Consider the following 23,897-nt stretch of genomic DNA (forward strand, 5'->3'; position numbering starts at 1 on the left):
GCGCTGGGGTCTAGGGCTGGGCGAAGGCGAGGGGGTACTGTCCCAGTCCCCAGGGATCGCAGGGACCTGTGTGCCGTACCCCAGGCAGGGGCTGGCGGACCCCAAGCGCACCTTTGCTGATGAGAAAGCAGAGGCCCAGCGAGGTGAAGGGGCCGCAGAGCAGGGTCAGGCGAAGGGCTGAGCGCCGGGGCTGCCTCTGGAGCGACCTGGTCGGGAAGCCAGAGAAGGAAGGGGAGCCCCAGGTTTATAAAACGCAGCCGAGCGGACAGCGTCGCAGGTCCGGGCGCCGTGGGCAGGCGGGGCTCGGGGCGGGCGCGGGGCTCGCAAGAACTCATGTCGGCTGGAAAGGGCCAGAGACCACGCCGGCCAGCCCTGCTGGGCCAAGCGGGAGCCCACGCGGGACACCGGTGCCCCGGCCACGGGCTGGGCAAGGCACGGGGTTCCCGACGCGCCTGTGGAAGTTAGAGAGGCAAAGAGAGAGACAAGGTGACATCCGAGATGGCAGGAGGAGAGGCGGCATCGGAGGAGGCCGGGAGGGGAGTCGGGCCCGGTCCGGGGGGCTCTGAGTCAGGATGGGGGCCTCAGGGCGTGTCTGGGGGACTCCCCAGGGGGGCGGTACGGGCGGAGGAGTGGAGGAACGGCGCCGTGTGTCCGAGGGGCCGGCAGCCTCCCCATGGACCCTCCTGGACCCTTGAAGGACCTTGGACACGTGGGATCCCCCGACTCCCACCCCTCGACCCCACGATCCAGGGCCGCAGGGAGGGTCGGGCGGCACCAAGGACGGGACCACGAGGGCACTTAGTCCTCGTACCCAGGGTGGCAGACGGCTGAGGCCCCCCACCCTGCTGGCGCCTCCAGGAGCCCGGGGCGGGGTGAGCCCTTCCCACTGGCCCAGGGCTGACCACAGGGCAGGCCCAGTGGCCTGGCTGTGACTCACCCACACCCCCTCCTCCCCTCCCCCCAGCCCCTGGCAAAAAAACCCGAAATGTTTCCAATGCACCTCTTGGGGCCGGGGGCCGCTTTAAGCAAGGTGAAATCCTCATAATAAATTTACCCGTTTTGAAGTGGCATCTAATACACCCTCAATGTCATGCAACTTCCACCTCTATCTCCTTCCAGAATTTTCATAACCCCACTGGAAGCCCGTACCCATTACGCACACAGCCCAACCTGGCCCACCGCAGACCCCTCCCCCATCTCAAGCCCGGGCAGCAGCTGCCTGGCCTTCTGGCGCAGGCAGGTGAGGGCACCTGGCGCAGGCAGGTTCCTGGGAGCCAGCTGCCTCCAGCAAACAGCCGGGGGAGGGATAGAGTGTCAAAGGCGGAGGGAACAGCCCTCGGCTCCTCCCCTCTGCCTGGGCACCTCCCTGCAGCCAGAGGCTCCGGTGGGCCACCTGGGAGTTGAGTGCTGGCCTGCTGGCCGCCTGTCCCCAGGCCTGGCCCAGCCTCCGGAAGGTAGCCTGGTCCCACCCCCGCTGGGGCCGCCCGTGGGGGCCATGTGGCCACACAAATGACCAGCCAGGCTTTCCTGGAGGCCGGGCCTCCCAGAACTGGCCCCGGAGTTTCCTGCCCGAGAGGTAGGTGCCGGACCCTGTGACCAGGTCTGGAGGGAGGGGGGAGGTGCCCGGCCCCCCAGTGGGTTACGAGCAGCTGAAGAACAGAGCACCCAGGGCTGGCAAGCGGGCTTGGGTGGCCAGAGGCCCTGGCCAAGCTGGGCGCCAGACGGCCAGGCAGGCCTGGTGGGTGCAGGGCGCCTCCCCACCCCGTCTGCTACTGCAGGCTGTGCCAGTCTGGCCTGCTTCCTGGACTCCACCCCTGGTAGGCAGGGCACCAGGGGCTCCCCGACTTTCTCAGATGTCTTTGGCCCCTGAAAAGCAGGCTCCCCGCAAGCCCGGGACACCAGAGGTGGGGACCGGTCGCCCCAGGACACAGTCAGGCAGCTGGTGTCTGCACCCAGGCCCGGGCCTCGGACCTGGTCCCTGCACGCAGAGGCTGCCCAGAGCCCAGGCAAGCGGGCAGGAGGGTCGGACCGGAGCTGCCACGGGAGGGACGGGGGCCGAAGCCCAGCGTGGCCCCTCAGCACAGCCTCCCCGTCCCTGCCCCGCTCTCTCCCCCACAGGCACTAGGGCTGCTTGCAGAGTCTGGGCGCACCTTTGCCCTCCCTCGCCTCTGCAAATGACTAATGCCTCAGGGCTCCTGGGGGCCCCCCTGACGTGGGCAACCGGGCTGCAGGTGGACCGCGTGGGGAACAGCTCCCGGGGCCCCTCGCAGCTCTTCCTCACCACGGCGCTGGCCCGCGGCATCTCGGGCGTCTTCGTGTGGACCGCCCTGCTGCTCACCGGCCACCAGGTGAGCCCTCCCCTGCGCGCTCCCTCGGGACCCAATCTCCGTGAGCCGCAGCCCAGCCTGGCCCTGGCCGGCCCTACTGGGGCTGTGGGTCCACGAGCCATGGCCTGGGTGCAGACCTTGGAGGCCTTCGGGCCAGAGGAGCAGCGCCCAGGGGCTCGCGGAGGCAGCATCGGGCCAGGGCAGGGGGCAGGGGAGGGAGAGATCTGGGCCGGAAGGTGGGCTTCCCCCGGGGCGTTTCGTCGGCCCCTCAGCCCGTCCACTGAGCTTGGCAGGACGGTCCCCTTTCACTCATGAGAAGCCTGAGCCTGGAGAGACCGGGGTCTTTCCCAGGCTCACGTAGCTGGGGGCAGGGAAGGCCTTCCCCTCCAGAAGCACAGCATCCCCGGGAAAGCTGGTGAGGCTGGGACGTGGCTCCGTAAGGGGTGAGACCAGGCTCCGGGAGTCAGAGCTTGGCTGGAGGGGCCCAGCGCTGGGGAGACAGGCAGCCCCCCCGTGCAGCGGCGCCAGGCCTGGCAACAAGAGCCAGGGAGCGGGTGACAGGAGGAAGTACCCGAGCGCAGGGCCGGGCAGTGGGGTCCCGAGCATCTCAGGCAGCGGAGGGTCTCGGGAGCCCAGGACTGCGCCAGAGAGACGAGCAGAGCTGGCAGGGAGAGGGCTGCCTGGGCTGGAGGCACCCGGGACCCGTAGGAGGGGCCTCCGACATCATGCGCGAGTTGAGTTTGGCCTTCAGCCTGGGGGTGCTGGGGAGCCAGGGGAGGCTGTCACTGGGGCGAGCTGAGAGCAGAGCTGCTGGAATGACTTGGCTGGCATTGTCACAGGGACTGGGTTGGCGGGGCAAGCCAGGGGCAGGGGGCACTCAGGGAGACTGGCTGGCAGGGAAGCAGGTGACCAGAGGCCTCCGAGGCAGGGCAGTACCCTCTCAGTGAGAGCTACGTGCTGTGTCGTGTGTATCCAGGTGTGGCCTCAAATAACCAGAATATAAGGGGGACACGGCAAATGTATTAGTGGGCCAGGTGCAGCTGAGAGCGGCAGGAAGAGGAGGTCCCTTCCTGTTGGGGCCATCCGGGAGGCCTTCCTGGAGGAGGCAGCATTTGCCCTGAGTCTTACCAAGCTGCCCTGGAGCATCTGGACAGGTAGACCGGACAGGGGGGTGGTGCATTTGCATCTGCAAGGAAGCCACACCTTCCTCCCTGGTGGCAGATGGCTTTAGGTCTGGAGTCGGCTGTGATTTGTGGAACAAGGAGCAGCAAGGGGGATGGGCACCCAACACCCTGGTTCCAGGCCAGTTCCAGCCACAGTCGGGGCCTTGGCTTTGTCCTCTGTCTCCTGCCCTGACCTTTTGTAATTCTGGGTGCCAGCTGAGCACGTGTGTTTGGAGCCCAGCGTCCTGGGGCCCCACGGCCTGGATAGGGCTGATGGAGACCTCGTGGGTGGCACTTCCCAGGCCCCACCCTCTTCCCCGCCCCCACCCTCTTCCCCGCCCCCACCCGCACTCCCATGGAGGAGTCCCACCCTCCCCACCCATTCAGAGCCCAATGGGACAGAGAAACTGGACTCTCACTTTAAAGACAGGGAACCAAGGACAGAGAGAACAGCGGCTTGCCAAGGCCCCCAGCCAGGCAGTGCCAGCCCAGGAGCAGAAGTCCATCTCCTGATAGCTGGTCAGGCCATGCCCTCCTGCCGCACCAGCTGGGGAGGGAGTGGCTGATAAGGAGGCTGACTCTGACGCCAGGCTGCACCCGCCACTCCCCGTGCTGGGCCCTAAGAAGCTGGGTCTCTGTACACAGCCTGCCCTCTGCCTGCCCTCTCTCCACCTCCTCTCATGGCACCTCTTCTGGGAAGCCTCCCAGAGTTGCTTGGGACTACAGCCAGCTACCTGTTTGCCTGGCTCCCCAGACCCTCTTCCTTCTGAAGACCCTGTCACTGTTTTATTTTTTGTCCTCGTAGAAAATACGGATGATCTAGGAAGGCATACAGACGAACACGAGAACCACCCTTCTTTTCCTTTTGTCCAGGGCTGTCTTTCCCTTCATTTTTACCCTGCTTTTTCACACACCTGGGTCCTGCTCGGTTTGCCATCCTGACGTGACCGGTTGCGTTCTGTCGGAGCGTCTCCCCATGTTGGCGATTCGGGGCTGTAGGGTAGCCCTCTGCGTGGCTGCATCTCGGTCACGGGCCCCACCACCGTGCTCAGTCTCGTGTGTGTCCCCACGATGAACGTCCTTGAACGCAAATCCTACTTTTGTTTCTGAATAAATCTGTTCCATGAGATAAATCCCTAGAAAGGGTCAAAGGACGTCGGCCCTTTTAATGCCTCCGCGTCAAAATGCCAAACGGCTCTCCAGACCAGTCGTGCCACGGGGGGTGGGGCGTGACTGCCACCCATCCCCCTGCCCCTGGGGCCATTCTCCTTGAATGAATAAAGGGGCACGTGAGTGAATGCGTGTTCCCAGTGCAGAGTGTCCGCCGAGGGCAGGGCCCAGGGAGGTCCCCTCTGCTTCCTCCCACTTGGGTGGCGGGTGGGCCATGTCCCCCAGGCCTGCCTTGCTCCGCCCGCCCAGATCTACCTGCACCTGCGCTCCTACACCGTCCCCAACGAGCAGCGCTACATCATCCGCCTGCTTTTCATCGTGCCCATCTACGCCTTCGACTCCTGGCTCAGCCTCCTCCTCCTGGGGGGCCACCAGCACTACGTCTACTTTGACTCCGTGCGGGATTGCTACGAAGGTGAGCACAGCTAGCTCCCCCGGGGCCCAGAGCGGCCCCAAGCTGGGCTGGCAGGGAGAGCCGAGTGAGGGGCTCCCAGGCGCCTGCACTCCCCCCGCCTGCCCCAGGGCACCCCACCCTCCAGGCCTGAGTCTGGCTTAGCCAGGCCCCTGCAGGCCAGTTGGGATTAGTGGTGCTAACGATACGAGCCTCCCAGGCTCCCAAGCTGGGGGCAAGACTGCAGCTGAGCCTGCCCAGAGCCTGGCGGGGGGAAAGGGCCCTAGATGGGGTGGGGGGCGTCAGCGCTGCCGTGACTGCTGCAGGCCCCCCCCACCAGGGATGGCATGTGGTCCCAGAATCCGGCCGGGAGCCCCCGTGAGGAGTGGGTCCTGATGCGCAAGCTGAACCCCAGCTGTCTTCCGGGAAATGGGCGCCAAGGAGCTCTGACGGTCAGGGAGCCTTCGTGCAGGCCGGGTGCCCTCGTGGACCGCCCAGGCTCACTGCCGACACCCCTGCTCTGCAGCCTTTGTCATTTACAGCTTCCTGAGCCTCTGTTTCCAGTACCTGGGGGGCGAGAGTGCCATCATGGCTGAGATTCGGGGAAAACCCATCCGGTGAGCGTCTCCCCAGAGCCCGCCGGGCACCCCTACGCCCAGGGTGGGCAGCCAGGCCAGTCTAGGGGTGTGTCCTCCAAGACACACCTCAGGGACTCCCTCACCCCAGGCCCAGCTGCTTCTATGGCACCTGCTGCCTTCGGGGCATGTCCTACTCCATCGGGTTTCTGCGCTTCTGCAAGCAGGTGAGTGCCCGGCCCTTCCCAGCCACCCTCTGACCGCCGCTCAGCGCCCACTGTGCTGGGGGTCCCTCGGCCCCTCCCCCGTCCCCTTACTCTCCTCCCCCACCCCCAGGCCACGTTGCAGTTCTGCATTGTGAAGCCCATCATGGCCTTGGTCACCATCATCCTGCAGGCGTTCGGCAAATACCACGACGGGGACTTCAAGTGAGGCCAGGCTGGCGTGCGGGCACGGAGGGGGTGGGCGGGCCGGCCTGGGGAGCACAGGGGAGGTAGGCAGGGCTCAGCACAGGGCTCAGCAAGGGCCAAATCTCCTCCCCCTCCTCCTCCTGGGAAAGGGCCGGGGGCAAGGCCATGGCAAACAGACCCTTGCCACACATGTGCCCTGGAGACTCCAGGGCTTCGCGGCCCCAGCGCTACACCACAGCAAGGCCACTGGAGGGCGAGCGTGGATTTAAAGGTGCTCGGGCCCAGAGACCCACGCTCTGCGCTGGCCCGGCCCCTGCCCTGGGTCCACACGAACGCCTCACGCGCCTGCGTGCGCATGCTCCCGTGTGCGCAGGCGCACGCATGCTCCCGTGTGCGCAGGCGCACGCATGCTCCCCTGTGCGCAGGCGCACGCATGCTCCCCTGTGCGCAGGCGCACTCATCCTTACACGCACATGCGCATGTGCAGACACACGTGCTCTCACATGGGGACGGGCAATGAGCATGTGCACGAGTTCACACCGTTGACATGCGCACGAAACCCTCACGCGCGACTGTGGGTCCACGACGTAGGGGGCCGTTCCCGTGCCTGGGAGGGTAGAGAGGGGAGGGGCAGCAGGGCTCCTGCCTGGAAAGGGGCAGGATCTAGAGACGACGCCCTGCAACCAGCTCCTCTGCCGTTCCCGGAGGGTGCCATCTGCAGGCCCTGGAGGGAGGGTCCGGGTCTGATCCACTGCCGGGGCCCAGGCTGGGGGCCCAGGCCAATAGCACAGCTGGCAGGGTGAGAAGGGCACGGGGGTGCGGGCCCACCCTCACCACCGGACCCGGCTCTGGCCCCCAGCATCCACAGCGGTTACCTGTACGTCACCCTCATCTACAACGCCTCCGTGAGCCTGGCCCTCTACGCCCTGTTCCTTTTCTACTTCGCCACCAGGGAGCTCCTGCGGCCCTTTGAGCCTGTCCTCAAGTTCCTCACCATCAAGGCCGTCATCTTCCTCTCTTTCTGGCAGGGTGGGTGGGGCTTCTGAGGCAGGGGCTGGAGCCCAGAGAGATGCCCCAGCTGTAGCCACGTCAGCAGGCGGCCCTCACAGCGGGAGGCCATCAAGCCCCTGGCACGGGGGAGATGGTGGGCTCCCCACCCGGCATGTCTGGCCTGATGTGTGGGGGAGGGGCCATGCGGGGGGCGGTGGAGCCCTGTCCGCAGCGGGCCCTGGGCCAGGCTCTGGGCACCGCCAGACCCCCACTTCTCAGGGGACGGTGAGGGGTGGGGCCAGGGAGATGTCAGAATAAGCGCTCGGGGAGTTCTTGGATGTCCGCTGTGCCAAGGCCCCGGCTTTGGAGGCTCCCATCCCCTCTGGACCTCAGACCCTGCAGACCCCCGCCAAGCCCAGGAGGCCGGCCTCAGGGGGACTCTTGGCTGCGATTGGCTGCAGTCCAGCCTCCTGTCTGGGGCAGGCACCTGACTGGCCATCACCATCCCCCAGGGGTGCTGCTGGCCATCCTGGAGAGGTGTGGGGTCATCCCTGAGGCCCAGGTCATCGATGGGAGCAGGGTGGGGGCCGGCACGGTGGCCGCCGGCTACCAGAACCTCATCATCTGCATCGAGATGCTCTTTGCCTCCGTCGCCCTGCGCTACGCCTTCACCTGCCAGGTGTACTCGGAGAAGAAAGAGCACTCGCCAGGTATTCGGGGCCCCGGCAGCCCCGGGCGGGGGTGGGGAAGGTGGCTGTGGTGCACCTGGACCATCACAGGGTGGGCCTGAGGTGGGCCTGACCAGCCCCGTCCACCCTGGGCCCTCCCAGCACCATGTCTCTGTACCCCATCTTGCCCACGGGCCCTGGGAATGTCGACTTGATGGGCAGGGAGATGGCCCCACGGAGGACCCAAGTTCCAGACGGGTGCCTCACCTGCACGTGGTCCAGGGGAAGAGACCAGGCGGGCCGGCGGGCAGGCGGGCTGAACTCTGAGTGAGATGGGCTGGACCTGATGTTTGGGCCCCCCAGGGTCCCTCGGTGATAGGGGGTTGGCACAGCGCCTGAGCCCGGGGGCCCCAGCAACCATACCCAGGTGCCTGGACCAGCCTGACCGGAGAGACCAAGGGCTGGCTGGTGCTGGGGTCCCTAAAGAATGGCCCGTTTGGGTAGGGGTGGCCTGAGCCTGGACCGGTCAGCCTGGAGTGGGCGAGGGTGTGAAGGGTTCACACCAGGGCGGAGAGAAGATGGGGGCCAGCTCACGGCGGTCTCTCTCTGCCACCCCTGGCAGGGGGTCTGGGTTGGGACAGCCCCAGTGCTGGGCTGGGGTGGAGAAGCTGGGCTGGGATTCCGGGGTCCTAGGAGTCACCCTCTGCTGGCCGAAGCCAGGGCCTGGAGATGCAGGAGCCCCGGCCCTGGCTAGCCCCGAGGCTGGTGGGGAGAAGGGTCAGGGCCCGGGGTCTGGGTGCGTGGGGGTAGATGATGGGGCGCGGGGAGCGTGCCAGCCCACCCGCTGCCTGTCGCCAGCCCCCACGGCGCCCATGCAGAGCATCTCCAGCGGCCTCAAAGAGACCGTGAGCCCGCAGGACATCGTGCAGGACGCCATCCACAACTTCTCGCCCACCTACCAGCAGTACACGCAGCAGGCCACACACGAGGCCCCGGGACCCGGCCCGGGCAGGGACCCCTTGCCCAGCGCCCACCCTGGCACGGCCAGTGGCTCCGGCAGGGGCAGGAAGAGCCGCAACACGGAGAAGAGGACGCTGATCCCCACGGAGGAGCTGTAGGGGGTCCTGGGGTCAGCGGCCGCGTGGCCACCGGGAAAGGACAGGGCCCCTCTCCCAGCGACCCTCTTGCCAAAGGTCAGGCTCTCCTGGGCCCCTCCTGCCAGGCCCGTGGAGCCCACTCGGCCCGTCCCACCTCTGGCCGGTGGAGCAGGTCGCTTGGTAGCCCTTCCAGGCGCCCCGGGGCCGCACCATCGCCTGCTGGGCCCTTGGCCTCAGAGGAGGGCACCTGAGCCTACCTGACAAGCCCGGGGACCTGCCGGGCTCCCCTAGCCATCGGCTCAGGTGGCCTCCCTGGATGGACAGCTCCCGGGCGGGGCTGGGCAGCCCGGAGCTGCGGGCCTTGCGGGCAGGGGGCAGGGTGGCCCCGTGGAGGAAGGGCTGGTGTGGCTGCTGGGAGTCTGGGAGGGGCTGGGGCCACCGGTGGAGGGCTGTGGCTTCCTGGTGAACTACACTTATTTATGCATAAACAGCCTGGGTTTTCTAGTGACTCTAGTGGCCTATGTTCCTGCAGGGTCAGCGCTCTAATGAACGGACCACAGTGAGGTAGACGGATGAGACCCATCGTGCGAAGTCTGGGTGCAGCGGGGAGGGTCCCCATCCACTCTGGGGCCGCGGGCCACAGTAGCAGCTCAGAGCAGGCAGGCAACGAGCTCCGACTAGAGCCGAGATGGCCTGACCCGCCGTGCGCACGGCTGTGTGGTCCGGAGCCTTGGCTCCCCCAGTTCAAGGCCCCGTGCCAGCCCCACCCGAGGAGGGGGCTGGCGCCCAGGAGCCTGGGACGCAGGAGGCGGAACAGGACAGGGGGAGTGAGGGTGGGCCCTGGACGTCGGGAGGCCCCACGTGGGAAGGGGACGGCGGCGGGTTGTGAGCCTCGGTCCGTCCAGTGTGGCCGGGGTGCTCAGTAGGGTGGGGCGGGAGCCGGGGAAAGGTGTCGGGTGGTGCGCCGACGGGCAGGCGTGCGGAGCTGGCAGCGCTGCGGCAGGAAGGCCCGGGCACCACCCAGCCACGACCTTCCCCGCCTCCCGGCCGCCGGCTCCCATGGTACCCAGGGAGAGAGGGAAAGGCACTGAGGGTCTCAGACTCAGCAGGGCAGGAACCAGCCTACTGTTTCCAGGGCAGAGTGGGGTCACCCCTGTCCCCTTGTTCCTTGGGCCTGGGGCACGGGACTCAAGGCCAGCGGCCTCTCCCAGGGCCCAGCCCGGCTGCCTGACAAGATAGGCCGGCCTCCTCTCTGCCGCCAGCTGGGAGGTCCCCCATCTGCGTTACCACGCCCTCTGCCGAGGCCCAGCTCGGGCCCCCACGTCTGCCAGCTGGTTTGCAAGCGGCCACGGGGCCCCCAGAGACCCGCGGACCCGGGAGGGAGGTTTTCTGGAGGCTGCAGGGCAGAGGCCCTGCGGTGTGAGCCAGGGGAGGCGGTGCTGCCCCAAGGCCCTCGTCTGGAGGGGCCCTGCTTTGGGGCCTGAGTTGCCCAAGGCTGTGTACCCAGAGCATGTGGGCCAGGGCCGCCTTCTGGAGACCCCGACGCAGCGTGCGGTCCTGGGGTGCTCTGAGGCGGGCTTGGCGCTCTGGGAGCACCCGCCGTGTGCCAAGGACCGGGCCGGCAGTGCCACACACGCGACCCTCACGACGGCCCCAGGAGGGTGGCTGAGGCCCAGGGAGGTTGAGCCGCTTGCCTGAGGTCGTGGAGCTGGCAAGAGGGGCCGCTTGCCCACTGGTCCCAGCCCCACGGGCCCCTGTGCCCGTGGCCAGGCTCTTCTGACCTAACAAAGTCAAGCAGTGAGGATGACACACCTGCAGGTGAGACAGCGCCTCAGAGCAGGTCAGAGGGGCTGCCGGCCTCACGGGCCTGGCCCTGCTGACAGGGAAGCGTGGGTGCTCCGAGGAGGGCACCGCGGGCCACCTCTCCGTCTCTGACAAGAACCAGGCTTCCTATTCCGGGCCGCACTGCGGGGGCCAGGGGTGGCCACGGAGGCCGGTTGTCTCACCCGCGTGCTCTGGCCTCGGTGTTCTCACCTGTGAAAGCGCCCCAGCGGTCCACGCCGAAGGGTGGTGGCCCCCAGAGCGGCTGGGCGGCCTGGGGGCAGGAACCCTTTAACAACCTCCGTGGAGCCCAGCGCCAGGCGGGGTCTGTGCCTCCCCAGCCTGCACCCAGAGGCTGCTGCCAGCTCCGGTCTCAGGGACACACCCAGGGCTCTCCCAGGGCTGCTGCGGGGGTCTGCTCGGCTTGGGGCAGACAGCGAGCGCACCGTGCCGAGCGCGTCTGTCCCCGGACCTAATTCCACAGAAGGGAGCTCGGGGGCTCGGGGGGAAGGAGCCGGCGGAAGCTACGCGGAAGCTGGGGTGGGGCTCAAGCCCAGCAGCTGGCGCTGAAGCACAGTCCCTTGGTTACGAGGTGCCACCCTGGTCAGCCCGGCAGAGGTGGGGCAGGAGGGCTGCCAGTGTTCAGAAACCCCAGCGAGCAGCAGTTCTCCTTGCAAGCCTGATCCTCCCTCAGAGGCCAAGGCCAAGTGCTGACCCACCTGACCCTCGAAGGTCAGTGGGGTAAGGAGGGGGCAGCATCCCCCGAAGACGAGGCGCCCGCTCCCCCACCAGCAGGCCCAGGTTGGCCGGGCCCCCGGCTCTGGCTTTCAGGGGAGTCTGCTTACTGGCTTTGCCCCCCGCCCCAGGCAGACCCCACCTCTCCCACCCCCTGCGAGCTGACCGCAGAGCCCCAGCCAAGAGAGCTGCCCGGGGAAGGGGGGCCGCGCCCACCGACAGGGGCTCCTCGTCAGGGCAGCAGGGGCCTCGGGAACCCCCACCCACCACCCAGAAAGGGAGCCCTCCACGCGCAGCCCTGGAGACCCACTCACAAGCAGCATCCGACGGTGACCCCGCCCCCGGGGGGGCCACAGCCACGGGGGCTGGGACGGGGGGGGGCAGCGCGGGCAGCGGCCCACAGCCCCCCGGGCCGGGGAAGAAGGGAGGGTTGGCCCAAAGCACCAACCGTGCAGCAAAACAACGTGAAACCAGAAAACTCTTTATTGAAAGGTACAAAAGCGTCACGGCAGAGATGTACAGCAATAAATTAGGTGTGGCCGGGAGGGGACAGGCGGGCGCGGGCCGCGCGCCACACCACAGGGGCCACGACATAGGGTCTCTCCTCAATAATTTATATCATGATAAAAGCAGCACAGAAATAAATATTGAAATGAAACTGCTGAGTGGCCAGAGGTGCGGGAAACAGGAGCGGGGCCTTCGCAGGGCCCTGTCGCCCGGGACGGCGAGTGAGCCGGAAGCACGGGGGATGGGAAACCAGCCCCCCCGGCCAGGGGGCCGTGCCTGTTTTCTTAAATTAAAACATCCATATATTAAAACTGTGACAATGAAATTTCAACGCTCTGAGGAGGGGAGGGCTCACGCCGGTCTCCCAGGCCTGGTCCCGGGGAGCGGAGGCTGCGGGATCCGGTGCTCGGAGAGCCCGGGCCGCCCGCCCGCCCGCCCCGCGGGGCACCGGGCCGGGCACGACCCAAGGGCAGCGCGGGGCGGAGGGCGGCCGACTAGAGAAGCCAGGCGCGAGCGGCGGTCCCACTCCCGGGCAGCTCTGCCCTAGAGAGACTTACAGTATCAAATAGGAAGAAAAGGTACGAAAATCTGTACGATAAAATGTGTATATAATTTTATATATATATATACTTTTCTCTCTTTTAAATACCCCCATGGTCCTTATTGATATCCAATGTGGATTACCTACCATGGCTATGGTATCAACAGCTTCTTTACACACCGGCCGTGGCTCCGGAAGGACCCAGACGCCCCAGACCCTGCACCTTCTCCCAGGACAGGGGGACGCTTTTGGGCTGTAGCCCTTGGGGCCCTCCCCCATCCCCCCACTCCTCCCGGGACGGCCGGCACCCTGCGCGGGGGCTTCGCAGCTTGCTGGGGGGCTCACTCAATGGTGGGAGGCAAGCCAAGAGGAAACCACGAGCTGCAGCCCAGGGCTTCTGGCCTGTGGTGGGCTCGGGGCTCGCCGCCCACCCCTCGGGCCCGGCATCTTCCCAGGTGGGGCAGGAAGGGGCGGCCCCTGCCTAGCCACACGGGAAGCCCCGCAGCGGCTCTCTGGGAAAGGACACCGCAGCAAAGGCCCCGCAGTCATCAGTGGCTCTGAGTGCCAGAAAGGAAGAGCAGGTGAAGAAGGGTCCAGGCGATGATTCAGCACCAAGGTTGCAGAGTCCCCGTGTCCTCTGCCGACATACCGTCCGAGCGCTCCCGGCAGCTGGTCCTGGCCACCTTTCCAGCCCAGTGCCGCCCCCACCATCACCTCCCCCCACCATCCACACGCCTCTTTCTCCAACCCCCCTTCTCCCTGCTCTCAGCTCCTCCGGCAGCAGGACCCACAGGCAGGACCACGGGCGCCACTGCCCAGCTCCGTGGCCCGCGCCTGAGGCCACCGCCGCCGCCTTCACACCTGTTCCACACGGGACATAGGGCCCCCCTCCCCCTCCCCGGCCAGGCGGCTGCTTCTCAACGGGGACCTGCCCGAGGTCACCCAACACAGGGAGGAAAGCCCAAGGCTCACCCGAGCCCCATTAACAAGCCGCTCGCTCCCCAAGGCCCCCAGAACTACTGGCACACTGACGGGAGGACGGGTACACGTGCACGTTTGCACACACTCGTGTGTACAGGCTCGCGCACGCTCTCATGCACGTGCAGCCCTTCCTCCACCCACTCACGGGGCACAGGCCTCTGGCTGAGGCTGAAGCAGGATCGCAGGGTGTTCAGACCCCTTGGGGCACGGTTCCTCCCGGGGCACCCGGGGGGCAGTCAGGGCGGTGAGGGGGTCCTGCCCTGGCTGGGGGGCCGAGCAGGGGACGGACGCGCTGCTCGCGTGAGGGGCAGAGGACGTCTGGGCCGGGAACCTCCCCAGGACCTTCCTTCCACACATCCCAACTCCCCCAGTGCAAGCCAGAGCCCTGGAAACAGCCCTGAGCGAGGCGGCAGGGCCCAGGGGCAGGTGGGACGCGTGGGCGCGCGCGTGCGCAGAGCAGGTGGCACTCGGGCGCCTACTCTCTGCCAGCCGCGGCCCGAGCCCCGCACGGGTCCGCGATTTGACTCCGGTGTGAAGGGCCTGCTCCCCGCGGGACCCCCGACCAGCAGCCCGTGGCCCCGGCCCTCAGCCAGGCACTAGGAGGCGGCCGAGAAGGGCACGGAGGTGGAGGAGACGCCGGCGGACTTGACGCTGGTGATGACGCTGGTGGCGGCCACCCGGGTGGGCGTGACGGGGCCGCGGGCCACGGTGCGCGCGAAGGCCTGCAGGGCCTCGTACTTGGAGCGCAGGGCGTCCAGCTCGAGCCTCATGCTGCTGTTCTCGCGGGCCAGCTTCTCCACCTCCTGCTGCAGCTCCCCGCGCTGGCGCTCCAGCTCCTCCTTCTGCGTCACGCGCTTGATGCGGCAGCTGGCCGCGTAGCCGCGGTTCTTGAGCGTGCGGCGCCGCTGCTTCAGGCGGACCACCTCCTCCTTGGTGAGGCCGCGCAGGTGCTGGTTCAGCTCCCGCACCGACATGGACACCAGCTCATCGTCGCTGAGCACCGGGGCGTTCTCGCCCGCCTCCTTCTTGACCTGTGGGGCCGCAGCGTGCGGTCAGGGCGGGGACTGGAACACACGCCACGGGCGCCGCGCCGGGGCTCGGCTCCTTCCGCCTCTGCGCCCCGGGCCGGCCCGCCCTCCACCCGGGAACGGGGACGGGCGCCGCGGGGTCGCCCGGCATCCTGCACGCGGTACGGGGCAGGGTGTCCCCTAGGGGGTCCGTTGGCCATGCCCGGCCGAGAGCCGGTCGCCCGCCGTCGCCCAAGCCCCACGAGGCCGCTGCCCGGCTGTGCTGCCCCTGGGACTCTCCAGTGCCCGGTGCGGGGCTGACGGCAACCCCTCCTTCGGCACCCCGCAGGCCGGTGGGAGAAGGCTACGTGGACCCAGCGGGACCCCAGGAGGCGCCTGGAAGCGCACAGCCCACAGATGCACAGAGAGCCGACTCCGGCCAGACGCAGCTCTGCTCCTAAGCGGGGAAACGGCCAGCCCCAGGGAGGCAGCCCCAGGCGCGGACCCCCGGCGCCAGGCCCGGAGCTGCAGCGCCCGCTCACGGGCACCCCACCAGGGGCTCTGCAGAACCAGACGCCACCCTGCCCACGTCCGGGGCCGGGCTGACAAGGATGTCCTGGCTGGTAGGCACCCACCCCTCCACCCCTCCACCGCCAGACGCCAGAGCCGGCGTCTCCCGCGGCCACAGCCCCCGGCTCTGGCATCACTTCTCCTGAAGGTACTTCCTCCAGTCCACGGCCCCTCCCCACACCCGGTGACAGGCTTCCTTCCTCAGCTCTAGGGCGGCCCCGGGACGGGGGCTTCAGGGGCCGGGAGGGACCTTCCTGGGCCTGGGCCCGTCCCACCCCCTTACCTTCAACGCCTTGTTCGCTTTGGGATTAGTCGTCATAACCTGGGTACAGTCACCCGGACAGAACCGCTTGGAAATGGTAACTGAAAATCACAGAGCACAGAAGCGAGGGGGATGAGTTCCTGGCTGGGCACAGGGCAAGCTGCGGTCACAGGTGACCCAAAGCAGGGACGGCCCCCTGCAGGGACGCCCCGAGGAGGCTCGGCTCCGCGCTCTGCACTGTCCAGTCACAGCACCCTGAAAGCAGGGGCATCCTGGTGGGCCTGAGCCGCTGCCCAGGGGGCCCGGGAGGACACCTGGCCACACCCCCAACTCCAGCAGCAGCCCGCAGAGTGGCCTGCATGCACCATGTCTGGGGCCTGGCAGCCACACGGCTGTGCCACGCTGCCCCCACCCACTGGGCCTGGGCCACGAGCCTCGGCCCCGAGCTAGACGTCTGCACCTGTGGCAGGACGCCACGTTCAGGGGTCCCACTGCGCAGCAGCAAAGCCCCCTCCCGAAAGGCCACACCTAGCCCCTGTGAATCGCCACTGGCTCCAGGGACAGCCCCTGCCCCGGCAAGACCCCATCACTCTGGGCCCACCTGGCCCCCCGAGGGGTCCGGGGGGGAGCCCCTGGCTTGCTGAGCTTACCCCAAATACAGGCGGGGGCAGCCCGGTGCCCGCCCTGGCCAGGCCCCACCCTCCCCAGCAGACCTACCTCCGCCAAGGGCACTGCAGCTGTGACATCACCACCTTCACCTAGGCTGCCCCACAGCCATGACCTGAGGCCCAGAGCGTGGGCGGGGGCTCTGTACGCCAGCCAGCCTGCGACCCAGCCTGCGACCCCGGGAGGTGGGAGCCTCCACCTCCAGAGCTCACTGACCGTCTGGCGGGAGCCGTCTCTGCCGCGCCGCCCGCCAGCCCCCGCCGCCCGCCCCGCCCTTCTCGTTTTCGTGTCTGCATTGTGTCACACATTCTAATCATTCATGAAAAAGCCAGCCAAAGCATCCCAAGCATGATTCCCCTCTGATAGTTGCCATGGCGACCTTGGGACGTAGCCAACCCCCTATGGTCGTCATGGAAACAGAGAAGCCCACAGCAACAATGGCTTGGGGCAGGCGGAGCAGACAGCGCAGGTTGTGGGGCAGCAAGCAGGCCCCTCGTGTCTGCGGCCGGGGAAGGCGTGGGGAGGACCCGGCCCGACTCGCTGGTGCACCGTGTCCCAGCTTACAGGGTCGGGGTCTGCCCCCCAAGTTCCGAATGCCGGACGAGGTGAACTGAGCAGAGAGAATGTCAGAGAAACACCCAAGGAGGGTCTTGGGGCCAGAGATGGAGCCACGGCAAAGTCTCCACCTCAAGGTGAGGGAGACCTGGGTGGACGGCCTTCCCCTGCGGCCCTGAGAACCTCGCTGTAGCACTGCCTGGACCCTCCCCACCCACCCTGCCTCCGCGGCCCGCCACCCTTCACCACCAGAGGGTCTCAGCACCCAGACCTGTGGACCCCTGGCTGCCCCCGGCAACAGAGCCACTCTCCCGGGCGCTGGTGCGGGACAGCAGGACGGCAGCAGGGCCAGTATGGCCTCCGGGGGCAGTCGTGCCCCTCTGTGCTCCTTGCAGCTACACGTGTGCTCGAGACAGACACGCAGCCTCTCCTGGGGCAATCCTAGCAGGGAAGTAAGAGCTGCTTCCTGACTGTGGCTTGACCCCTGGCATCTGGGGGGACCCAAGGGTGCCTCACAGGCCGCCCCTCCCTCCAGTGCAGGGGTCAGCGCTGGGCTGGAGAAGCCACCGGGAGGGCTGGTGGGCCAGGCGGCTGGGAGGCCATGAGAAACTTCTCCACTTCCAGCGAGGAGGAGCCGCTATCATTCCAGCTCGCTCCCAGCACGCCAGGGCATAGCTGGGCGGTGAGTCACCAGCTGTTTACAGAGCTGGGCTCACATTCCCACAGACTGAGGCCCCGCCCACCCACCCGGACCAGCTCCCACCCGGTGGGAAAAGGAAAGGGGGGGCCTCCGCTCGGATCCTGAGCGGACCCTCAGTAACCTACTGGCCTGGCCGGGACCCAGGCACCTTCAGGGCAGGGTCACCTCCCCTGGGGACCTGCCCACCGTGACACTGCCTGGCGGGTCACCCATTCCCAGGATGTACACAGGCCTGGCCTCAGCACCCCATGGGCTCGGCCCCCTGCCCTCTGCACAGGTCCCATGAGCTCAGGCGCCCTTGTCCACCAGGCCAAGGTCGCCCGGGCAGACCCTCAGGCCACATCCACCGGCTCTGAGCCCACCTCGTCCACCACCTGGGCTACTGGGGCCCAGGACCACAGGCGAGGAGCCCCAGCAGAGATGGGAGAGAGTGGTCCGGCTGGGGTCCCAGCCGAGGTCTGACCTCAGGGAGCTTTCCTCAGTTCTCAAGCCTTCTGTGTCCAAGCAGATGGCGTGAATGCGTGTAAATATGGAGCCGAGGGGCTGGCCACCAGCTGGGGGTGATGAAGCAGACCCCCTTCTCTCTGTGGGTCTCGATCTTCCCTTCTGAAAAATGAGGGGGTCAGAACCAAGGGCCCCAGTGCCAAATGTCCTGAGCTGGGCCACGCGGGTGACGCCGCAAGAGACACTCCGGCCGAGGGCCGCGCTCTCAAGCCCCCGGGCTGCAGGGCCTGCGCCAGCACCCGGCCCTGCGGAAAGGTGGCAAGGCCGGGGCGGGAGCAGACACCCAGCGCCCTGCTCAGCATCGTGACCCCCACTGCCTGGGCTCTGCCCCCGCCCCAGGGACCTGCTCCTCCGGGCCGGAGCCTGCCCGAGGGGCTCACGCCAAGTCAGGGCTGCAGGCCCAGGGCCAGAGGGCCCTTCGGCGGACTCGGTGCAGGGACAGGAGCGGCACGGTTACTCACCTCTCGCCCAACACCCAAAACACACCAAGTATTGACCTCACGTCACTTCAGATTTCAGAAAAACAACAGCTCGCTCTTGGAAAGAGGTTCGGAGAAGAGTTTTGTGGGTGTGAAGAAGAGTTTATAAAGCAACTGATTTTGAAACAACTGCCCTAAAAGGGTATTTGTGAACCACGGACCATCAGGCAACCTCACAGGCCAGCAGAGCTCACGCGGGACGAACTGCTTCCTGGGACCCGGCTGGGACCCGGCTGGGGTGGGAGACGGCAGCCGGGCACGGGCAGGGGTGCTCGGCGCCTGCACCGCCGCACCGGAGCCTGGTCACCCCACACGCCTCTCCAACAGTCCCGCACCAGGACGCCCGGGCACTGCGTCCCAGCCGTCAAGTAACAGAACCTGGCGACACCGTGTGCAGAGAGCCCCTGGGCTCGTCCTGGTGGGGCCACCCCAGAAGCTCGGTGGCCACCGCTAGGCTGGGAGCCCGGACGGCGGGGCTGCCCTCCGCTCGCCCCCTCCCCAAGCCCTGAAGGAGCTGCTGGGCCAGACAGCGTGCAGCCAGCACTTCTACCCTAGAACACCTTCCAGGCGCCCGCCAGCCTAAGGCTGCTTTTCAACGCAAAGCTGGAAACTCCGTTCTCACGTATAGCTGAACGCGGAAGAGGGCCTCCTCTCTAGGAAAAGGGAACCCCGGCGGACTAGACAGAGGCAACCAGGTGGCCGCATGGACTGGAGGGCCTCCGGGAGCTGGGGCGCCCCTCCCCTTCTGGGCCCATTGGGAACGGGGCAGGGCAGGTGGGCCAGGTCTCACAGTTCAGGACTGACCCTCCAGAAGGCAGGTGAGCCTGGGCCAGGATCACTTCTTCCCTTCCCTCTCACACGCCCCTTCCTCGGCCGTGACCTAGCTCCTGAGGTCACTGGCGGCCTGGCCAGCCCCCGTGCGCGCCGGCCCTCGTGGGGCTGGGCCGGGGTCCAGGGCCCGGGGGACGTCTTCTCCACCAGGGAAGCCAGTGGCTGACAGGAGCACTGACCCACCCGAACAGCCCCGGGTTTAGATCACCTCGGAGCAAAGGAGGTTTTAGAGTTTCAGATTCTCGCCCAGACTGGACGACCGGCCCACTTGCCCAGACGGTGAGCTGGAGCGTGAGAAGCCGCGTCTCTGATACTGAGCAGGGTGGGCCCTCGGAACACTCCTGTCCGGCCCGGGCCCCTCAGCCCAAGACCAGCGGACGAGCAGCCCTCCCATTCCCAGGCCTCGGGGGCTCAGGTCAGAGGGGCGGGGAGGAGAAGGGGGGAGGGCAGGTTCCCACTCCCACGGCCGAGAGCAAACCCCAAAGCCAGAAGCCACCGTGATGCGGCTGCCCCCGCTCTGGGGGCTGGGGACCTTCTCACGAGAGACCCCAGGCCGAGTGCCCCTCTGGGTGGCCGCACAGCGGGCACGTATCTGCCAGACAAGCGCACATCGACTCATCCCACGAACGAATGAGCCGAAGGCAGGTCCCAGAACCAGAAGGGCTTCCACCGCCCAGCCCCAGCTCCCCAAGACAGGGTGTGTGTCCTGCCGCACCTCTACGAGCACCCCACCGGCCCGGCCCGCACCGAGCCTCCAGGCTGGCCCTGGCCGGCCGCCCTCCGGCAAGACGTGACTGTCTGCCTGCCTCGGAGGACGTCTGGTCACCTTGCCTCTGCAGCCCGAGGAAGCTGTGTCATCCTGGCTACGTCCAGAGGTGACTCAGGCAGCCGCCAGGGTGACAGTCGGCTGAACGCCGCCCCGCACCCGCCATGCCCCGTGCCTCTCCGCTCCTGCCACCCAGCTTCAGGCCAGGCCCTGAGCCCCTCAACCCCCCGGCCGGTCCCCACTCTGGCTTCTGTTCTCCCCCAGCCCGGCTGTGCCATGCAGGGCTCCAACCAGCCCAACCTCCCGAGTCCAGCCAGGGATGCCCCTGGAGAGCCCACAGCCTGCACAGGCCCCGGAGGCTCACCCTCGCTCCACACCTGCCCTCCTCCTGGGTCTCCAGCTCAGATGATGATGGACCCCCAGGCCTCGCCTCTCCTTCCATGCCCACCTGCTAGGCTCGGCCTGCATCACCCTGTAGATGCTCCGGCCCTACAGCACCGCCTGGGCTCAGGCCCCCTGCGTCTCGTCTGTATTCCTATCTCGGTCCCTCAAATGCAGCCCCTCCGAAAAAGCAGGCAGAAGAAGCCCCCCTGCCCAGAGTCCCTCCCGAGCTCGCCTCTCTCCTGACCACCTGTTGCCATGCCAGGCCTCCACCCCTAGCTTCCTGGAGGGCCCCCCAAATCTGTGCTGGGTACTCTCCCACTTCTGAGCCCCCCGCCCTCCCCTCCCCCAACCCTGGCATCACCAGAAAGAGTCCCCTGCCCTCCCTGTGGTAGGTGGGTGCCCCCTCCTGAGCACACATCGAGGGCCGAGCCCAAGACCCGGTCCTTCTGTCCAAGCCCTGCCTCCCTCGCTGGATGGAGAGCAGGACACCCTCTTACCTACCTGCTCCCCCCAACTCCTGGCAGGGGAAAGGTCTGCTGCATAAGCAGGTGTGCTAGCACTGCACTGAAGGGAGGGGGACTGGGGCAGCTTCCACCCTGTCTCCTCTCTGCCCCCTGGCCCAGGGCACCCAGACAGGCAGTGCAGAAAAGCAGGCAGGTGCTGCACAGACCCTGGACACGGGACCCCGCCCCCAGGCAGGGCTCGGGGCTCAGTTTCCTCACATAAAATGTAGTGTGTGTGTGTGTGTGTGTGTGTGTGTGTGTGTGTGTGTGTGTGTGTGTGTGTGTGTGTGTGTGTGTGTGTGTCGGGGCTCAGTTTCCTCACATAAAATGTAGTGTGTGTGTGTGTGTGTGTGTGTGTGTAGACTGAGACCACACAGGTTCATTTCTACCTGCTCTAAAATCCTACAATTTTAAGATGACACTTTCAATTTCCTGAAACTGTAAGAAAGAGGAAACATGACGACTCTGTGACTTATAAAAAGCAAAAGTAAATACCGGAGCAATGCATCTTCCATTAGCAGAGAACAGGGAGGCGGGGAGCAGAGGGGAGGGTGAGTCACTGTTTACTCTCTGAGAAGCAGCTACACAGAGGACGCTCCCAGCTGGCCGGGGCTCCATGTCCCGTGTGGACTGGACCCGACATCCAGAAAGTCCACCCAGAAACCTTTAGACTCGGGAACAGCCAGGACACGGGCAGGAATTCTTGGCTGCCCGAGACTGTGAACAAAATCTGCAGCTGCGGCAGAGACCGAGAGTGAAAGAACGCACCGCGCGGACAAAGAATGGCCCGGAAAACGACCTGGCCCCGAGGCAGCCTCAGCTGCAGGGCTGGAGAAAGGGCCAGAACGCAGCAAGCCCCGGAGCCGACTTCCCCGGTAGCCTCGATTCAACTCCCATTTCTAGCAACCACCTTGAAAGTGAGCGATGCTGAACTTGGAAGCCAGCCCTTAAAGGCCAGCTATGCTCGAGCACAAGAGGCAAACACGCTCTGGGGAGAAGCCTCACTTGTGGTTCTGAGTTAATGTTTTATTTTGGAATAGCGAGAGGTCTAGCTTTAAGTCATAAAAGCAGACACCCTCTACCGAGCTCAGACTCACACATTCCTACTGGACCCAGGGAGAGAAGTTCTCAGGTGTCAACCATCCAGGATGCAACAAGCTGCAGGTGTGCCCCACCCATGGCACAGCCCACCTTCAGCTTCCCAGGCCCTCCCACCGGCTTAGACAAATGATTTTTTAAAAAGCGCCATCCCCCTGAAGACATCAGGCTTGGAGACCGGGCTCCAGAGACAGCACACATGGCGCACAGCCGTACTTCATTAAGACACCTGTGCAGCAACCGCTGTGCGGGCAAAACCTCGCCAATGCCAAAAAAGGGGCAAGGGGAGGGCAGTGGGGCCGCCAAGCCACACTGCGGGGGAGCCACTGATCTGTCACCATGGGCTGGGTGTGGGCACGAGAGTCGCAGGAGCTCCCGAGTGAGGCCAGGAAGCTGGCCTTAGGGGGTGGTGCGTGCTGGTCAACTCTGAATGAACTGATAGGGGGAAGATCTCACTTCTGCCTGGGCTACCAGGGCCATGGGGAAGGTAAACAAGAGCATAATCATTAACACACGAAAGACATCAGGGGACTTCCAGCAACCCGAACACCCAGTGCTCCGGGAATGTGGGCAGAACGTGGGCAAGGGCCGCTTGGGTGAAGACTCCAGGACACGTGGCGCGTGAGGATACTACAACGGGAGACAGGAGACAGAGGGCAAAGCGATGTGCTTTTCCAACGCAGAGCCGGGGCCGGAGCCCAACTCTTCCCTCCACTCCCGGGTTCCGGAGAAGGTGTGTGGAAGCAGGCAGACTACGGACACATCATCTGTGTCCTGAACTCGGAAGAGGCACCGAAGGACCCGCATCAGTTAGAAGGGATGGAGACCCCCATTCACAGAGGAGAAAAACAAGCCGCGAGCCATGGGGTTCGGGAAGTGACGCGTTCGCCGTCCCCCTCCCCACCCCAAGCTCCCCCACCGAGGCCTCCCTCCTTGAACCCCGGCAGGTCGGCGGCTCGGACCGCGACCTGGTCGGCGAGGCCCCTTCTCTTCGCCCTGACCAACCTCGGCGCGGAGGGGACCCGGGCGCGGGCAGCGCAGGCCGGGCCTGAGCGCCACCGGGGCGGGACCGCGCGGCCGAGCCGGGCAGCGCCCAGGTGCGCGAGGCCTGAGTCGCCCCGGTCGCCACGCGCTCCCCGGCACGTGGTCCCCGCTTTCCCCGGAGCTTATCTCCGGGGCCTGAGAGCAAAACAGGTGGGGCGAGCCGGGAGGGGGCACCGGGCCCGCCGAAACGCCGCGCTCCCCACCCGGCCCTCTCCCGGCCCGCCCTACGCCCGCCGACTCCGGACACGGGGTGGGGGTCGGGGGTGCGCTCCTCCTCCCCACAAGGAAGGCCCCCAGCCCGCGCGGCGCGCTCGGGAAGGGACACCTGACGGCAGGTGCGCCGGCCGGGTCGGGGTCCCGGGGTCCGGCCCAATTTGGTCACGGGTCCGAGGGGGCCGTGACTCAGCGGCTGGCGCCCCCGGCCCGGCCCCCCGACCCCTGGCCCAGCCCTGCCCGGCAGCTCCTCACCTGGCGTCGCGCGGGGGGCGCGGGCGCGCGGCGGCTCCTCGCGGGCACGCGCTCTCCTCGCGCTCGCGCTCACTCTCGCGCTCCCCGTCGGCCACCGCCTCCGCCGCGCGCTCCGGCTCGGACTTCGCGAAGAACAACAAGTCCCCCCCGCCGCCCACCGCCCGCCGCCAGCGCGCCCGCCCGGCTCCCCAGCATCTGACACCGCTTCCGGGATCGGCGTCGGCGCGCGTCACGCCGCACCGCCCACCGCGCGCACCGCCCCCGCCCACCCGCCGCGCGCGCGCCAGCGCCCCGCCCACCCGAGGCACCGCCCGCTGCCGCGCGCCGACGACCCGCCCCAAGGTTCCTACCAGCCAGAGGCTCCGCCCCTGCGCCCACCTGTGCAAGGAGGGCAGGCGGTACCTATGACCGCAGGTGCAGTGCGCGCTGCGTGGTGGTGGCTCCGGCGTGCGCTGCGCCCCACACGTGGCGGCAGTCGTCCCCATACGTCGAACCGAGCCGGGAGCACCCCCATTCTCCCTCGAGCTCGCCCTCTCTCAGCTCGGGGGAAGGGCAGGCTCCTGTTTGGACTCCGCATTTGTATTCTCCAGTTGGCCTCCCCTGACCCTAACCCTAAACACCCCACCGCCCACCCCCCGCTCATCCCTTAGCCTCACCAGGGCCCTCGGAGACCCCGCCCTCCCC

General features: G+C 66.9%; 2 protein-coding genes across 6 annotated transcripts; one reads left to right on the forward strand and one right to left on the reverse strand.

Annotated features, from left to right (window-relative positions):
- Window positions 1–1,340: 1,340 nt before the first annotated feature.
- TMEM184A (transmembrane protein 184A) lies at window positions 1,341–9,295 on the forward strand. Of its 2 annotated transcripts, XM_067012811.1 has the most exons (10): window positions 1,361–1,576; window positions 1,875–2,006; window positions 2,119–2,348; window positions 4,910–5,075; window positions 5,578–5,668; window positions 5,778–5,853; window positions 5,963–6,054; window positions 6,896–7,065; window positions 7,539–7,736; window positions 8,553–9,295. In XM_067012811.1, the coding sequence occupies exons 1-10, from the start codon at window positions 1,510–1,512 to the stop codon at window positions 8,810–8,812; spliced, it is 1,482 nt and encodes a 493-aa protein (XP_066868912.1). In that variant the 5' UTR covers window positions 1,361–1,509; the 3' UTR covers window positions 8,813–9,295. The 2 variants fall into 2 exon arrangements, with proteins under 2 accessions (XP_066868913.1, XP_066868912.1); XM_067012812.1 differs by lacking the exon at window positions 1,875–2,006 and having other exon boundaries at window positions 1,341–1,576.
- Window positions 9,296–11,812: 2,517 nt separating this feature from the next.
- On the reverse strand, window positions 11,813–23,406 carry MAFK (MAF bZIP transcription factor K). Of its 4 annotated transcripts, none has more exons than XM_059038571.2 (3): window positions 23,214–23,406; window positions 15,237–15,316; window positions 11,813–14,407 (listed from the first exon to the last, which is right to left on the reverse strand). In XM_059038571.2, exons 2-3 carry the CDS (start codon window positions 15,270–15,272, stop codon window positions 13,973–13,975), a joined length of 471 nt encoding a protein of 156 aa, XP_058894554.1. In that variant the 5' UTR covers window positions 15,273–15,316; window positions 23,214–23,406; the 3' UTR covers window positions 11,813–13,972. The 4 variants fall into 4 exon arrangements, with proteins under 4 accessions (XP_058894554.1, XP_066868915.1, XP_066868914.1 ...); XM_067012814.1 differs by lacking the exon at window positions 23,214–23,406 and adding an exon at window positions 20,602–20,848; XM_067012813.1 differs by lacking the exon at window positions 23,214–23,406 and adding an exon at window positions 17,499–17,737.
- Window positions 23,407–23,897: the final 491 nt, after the last annotated feature.

The sequence above is a fragment of the Kogia breviceps genome, chromosome 14, assembly GCF_026419965.1.
Source record: "Kogia breviceps isolate mKogBre1 chromosome 14, mKogBre1 haplotype 1, whole genome shotgun sequence".
NCBI classification, from domain to species: domain Eukaryota; kingdom Metazoa; phylum Chordata; class Mammalia; order Artiodactyla; family Physeteridae; genus Kogia; species Kogia breviceps.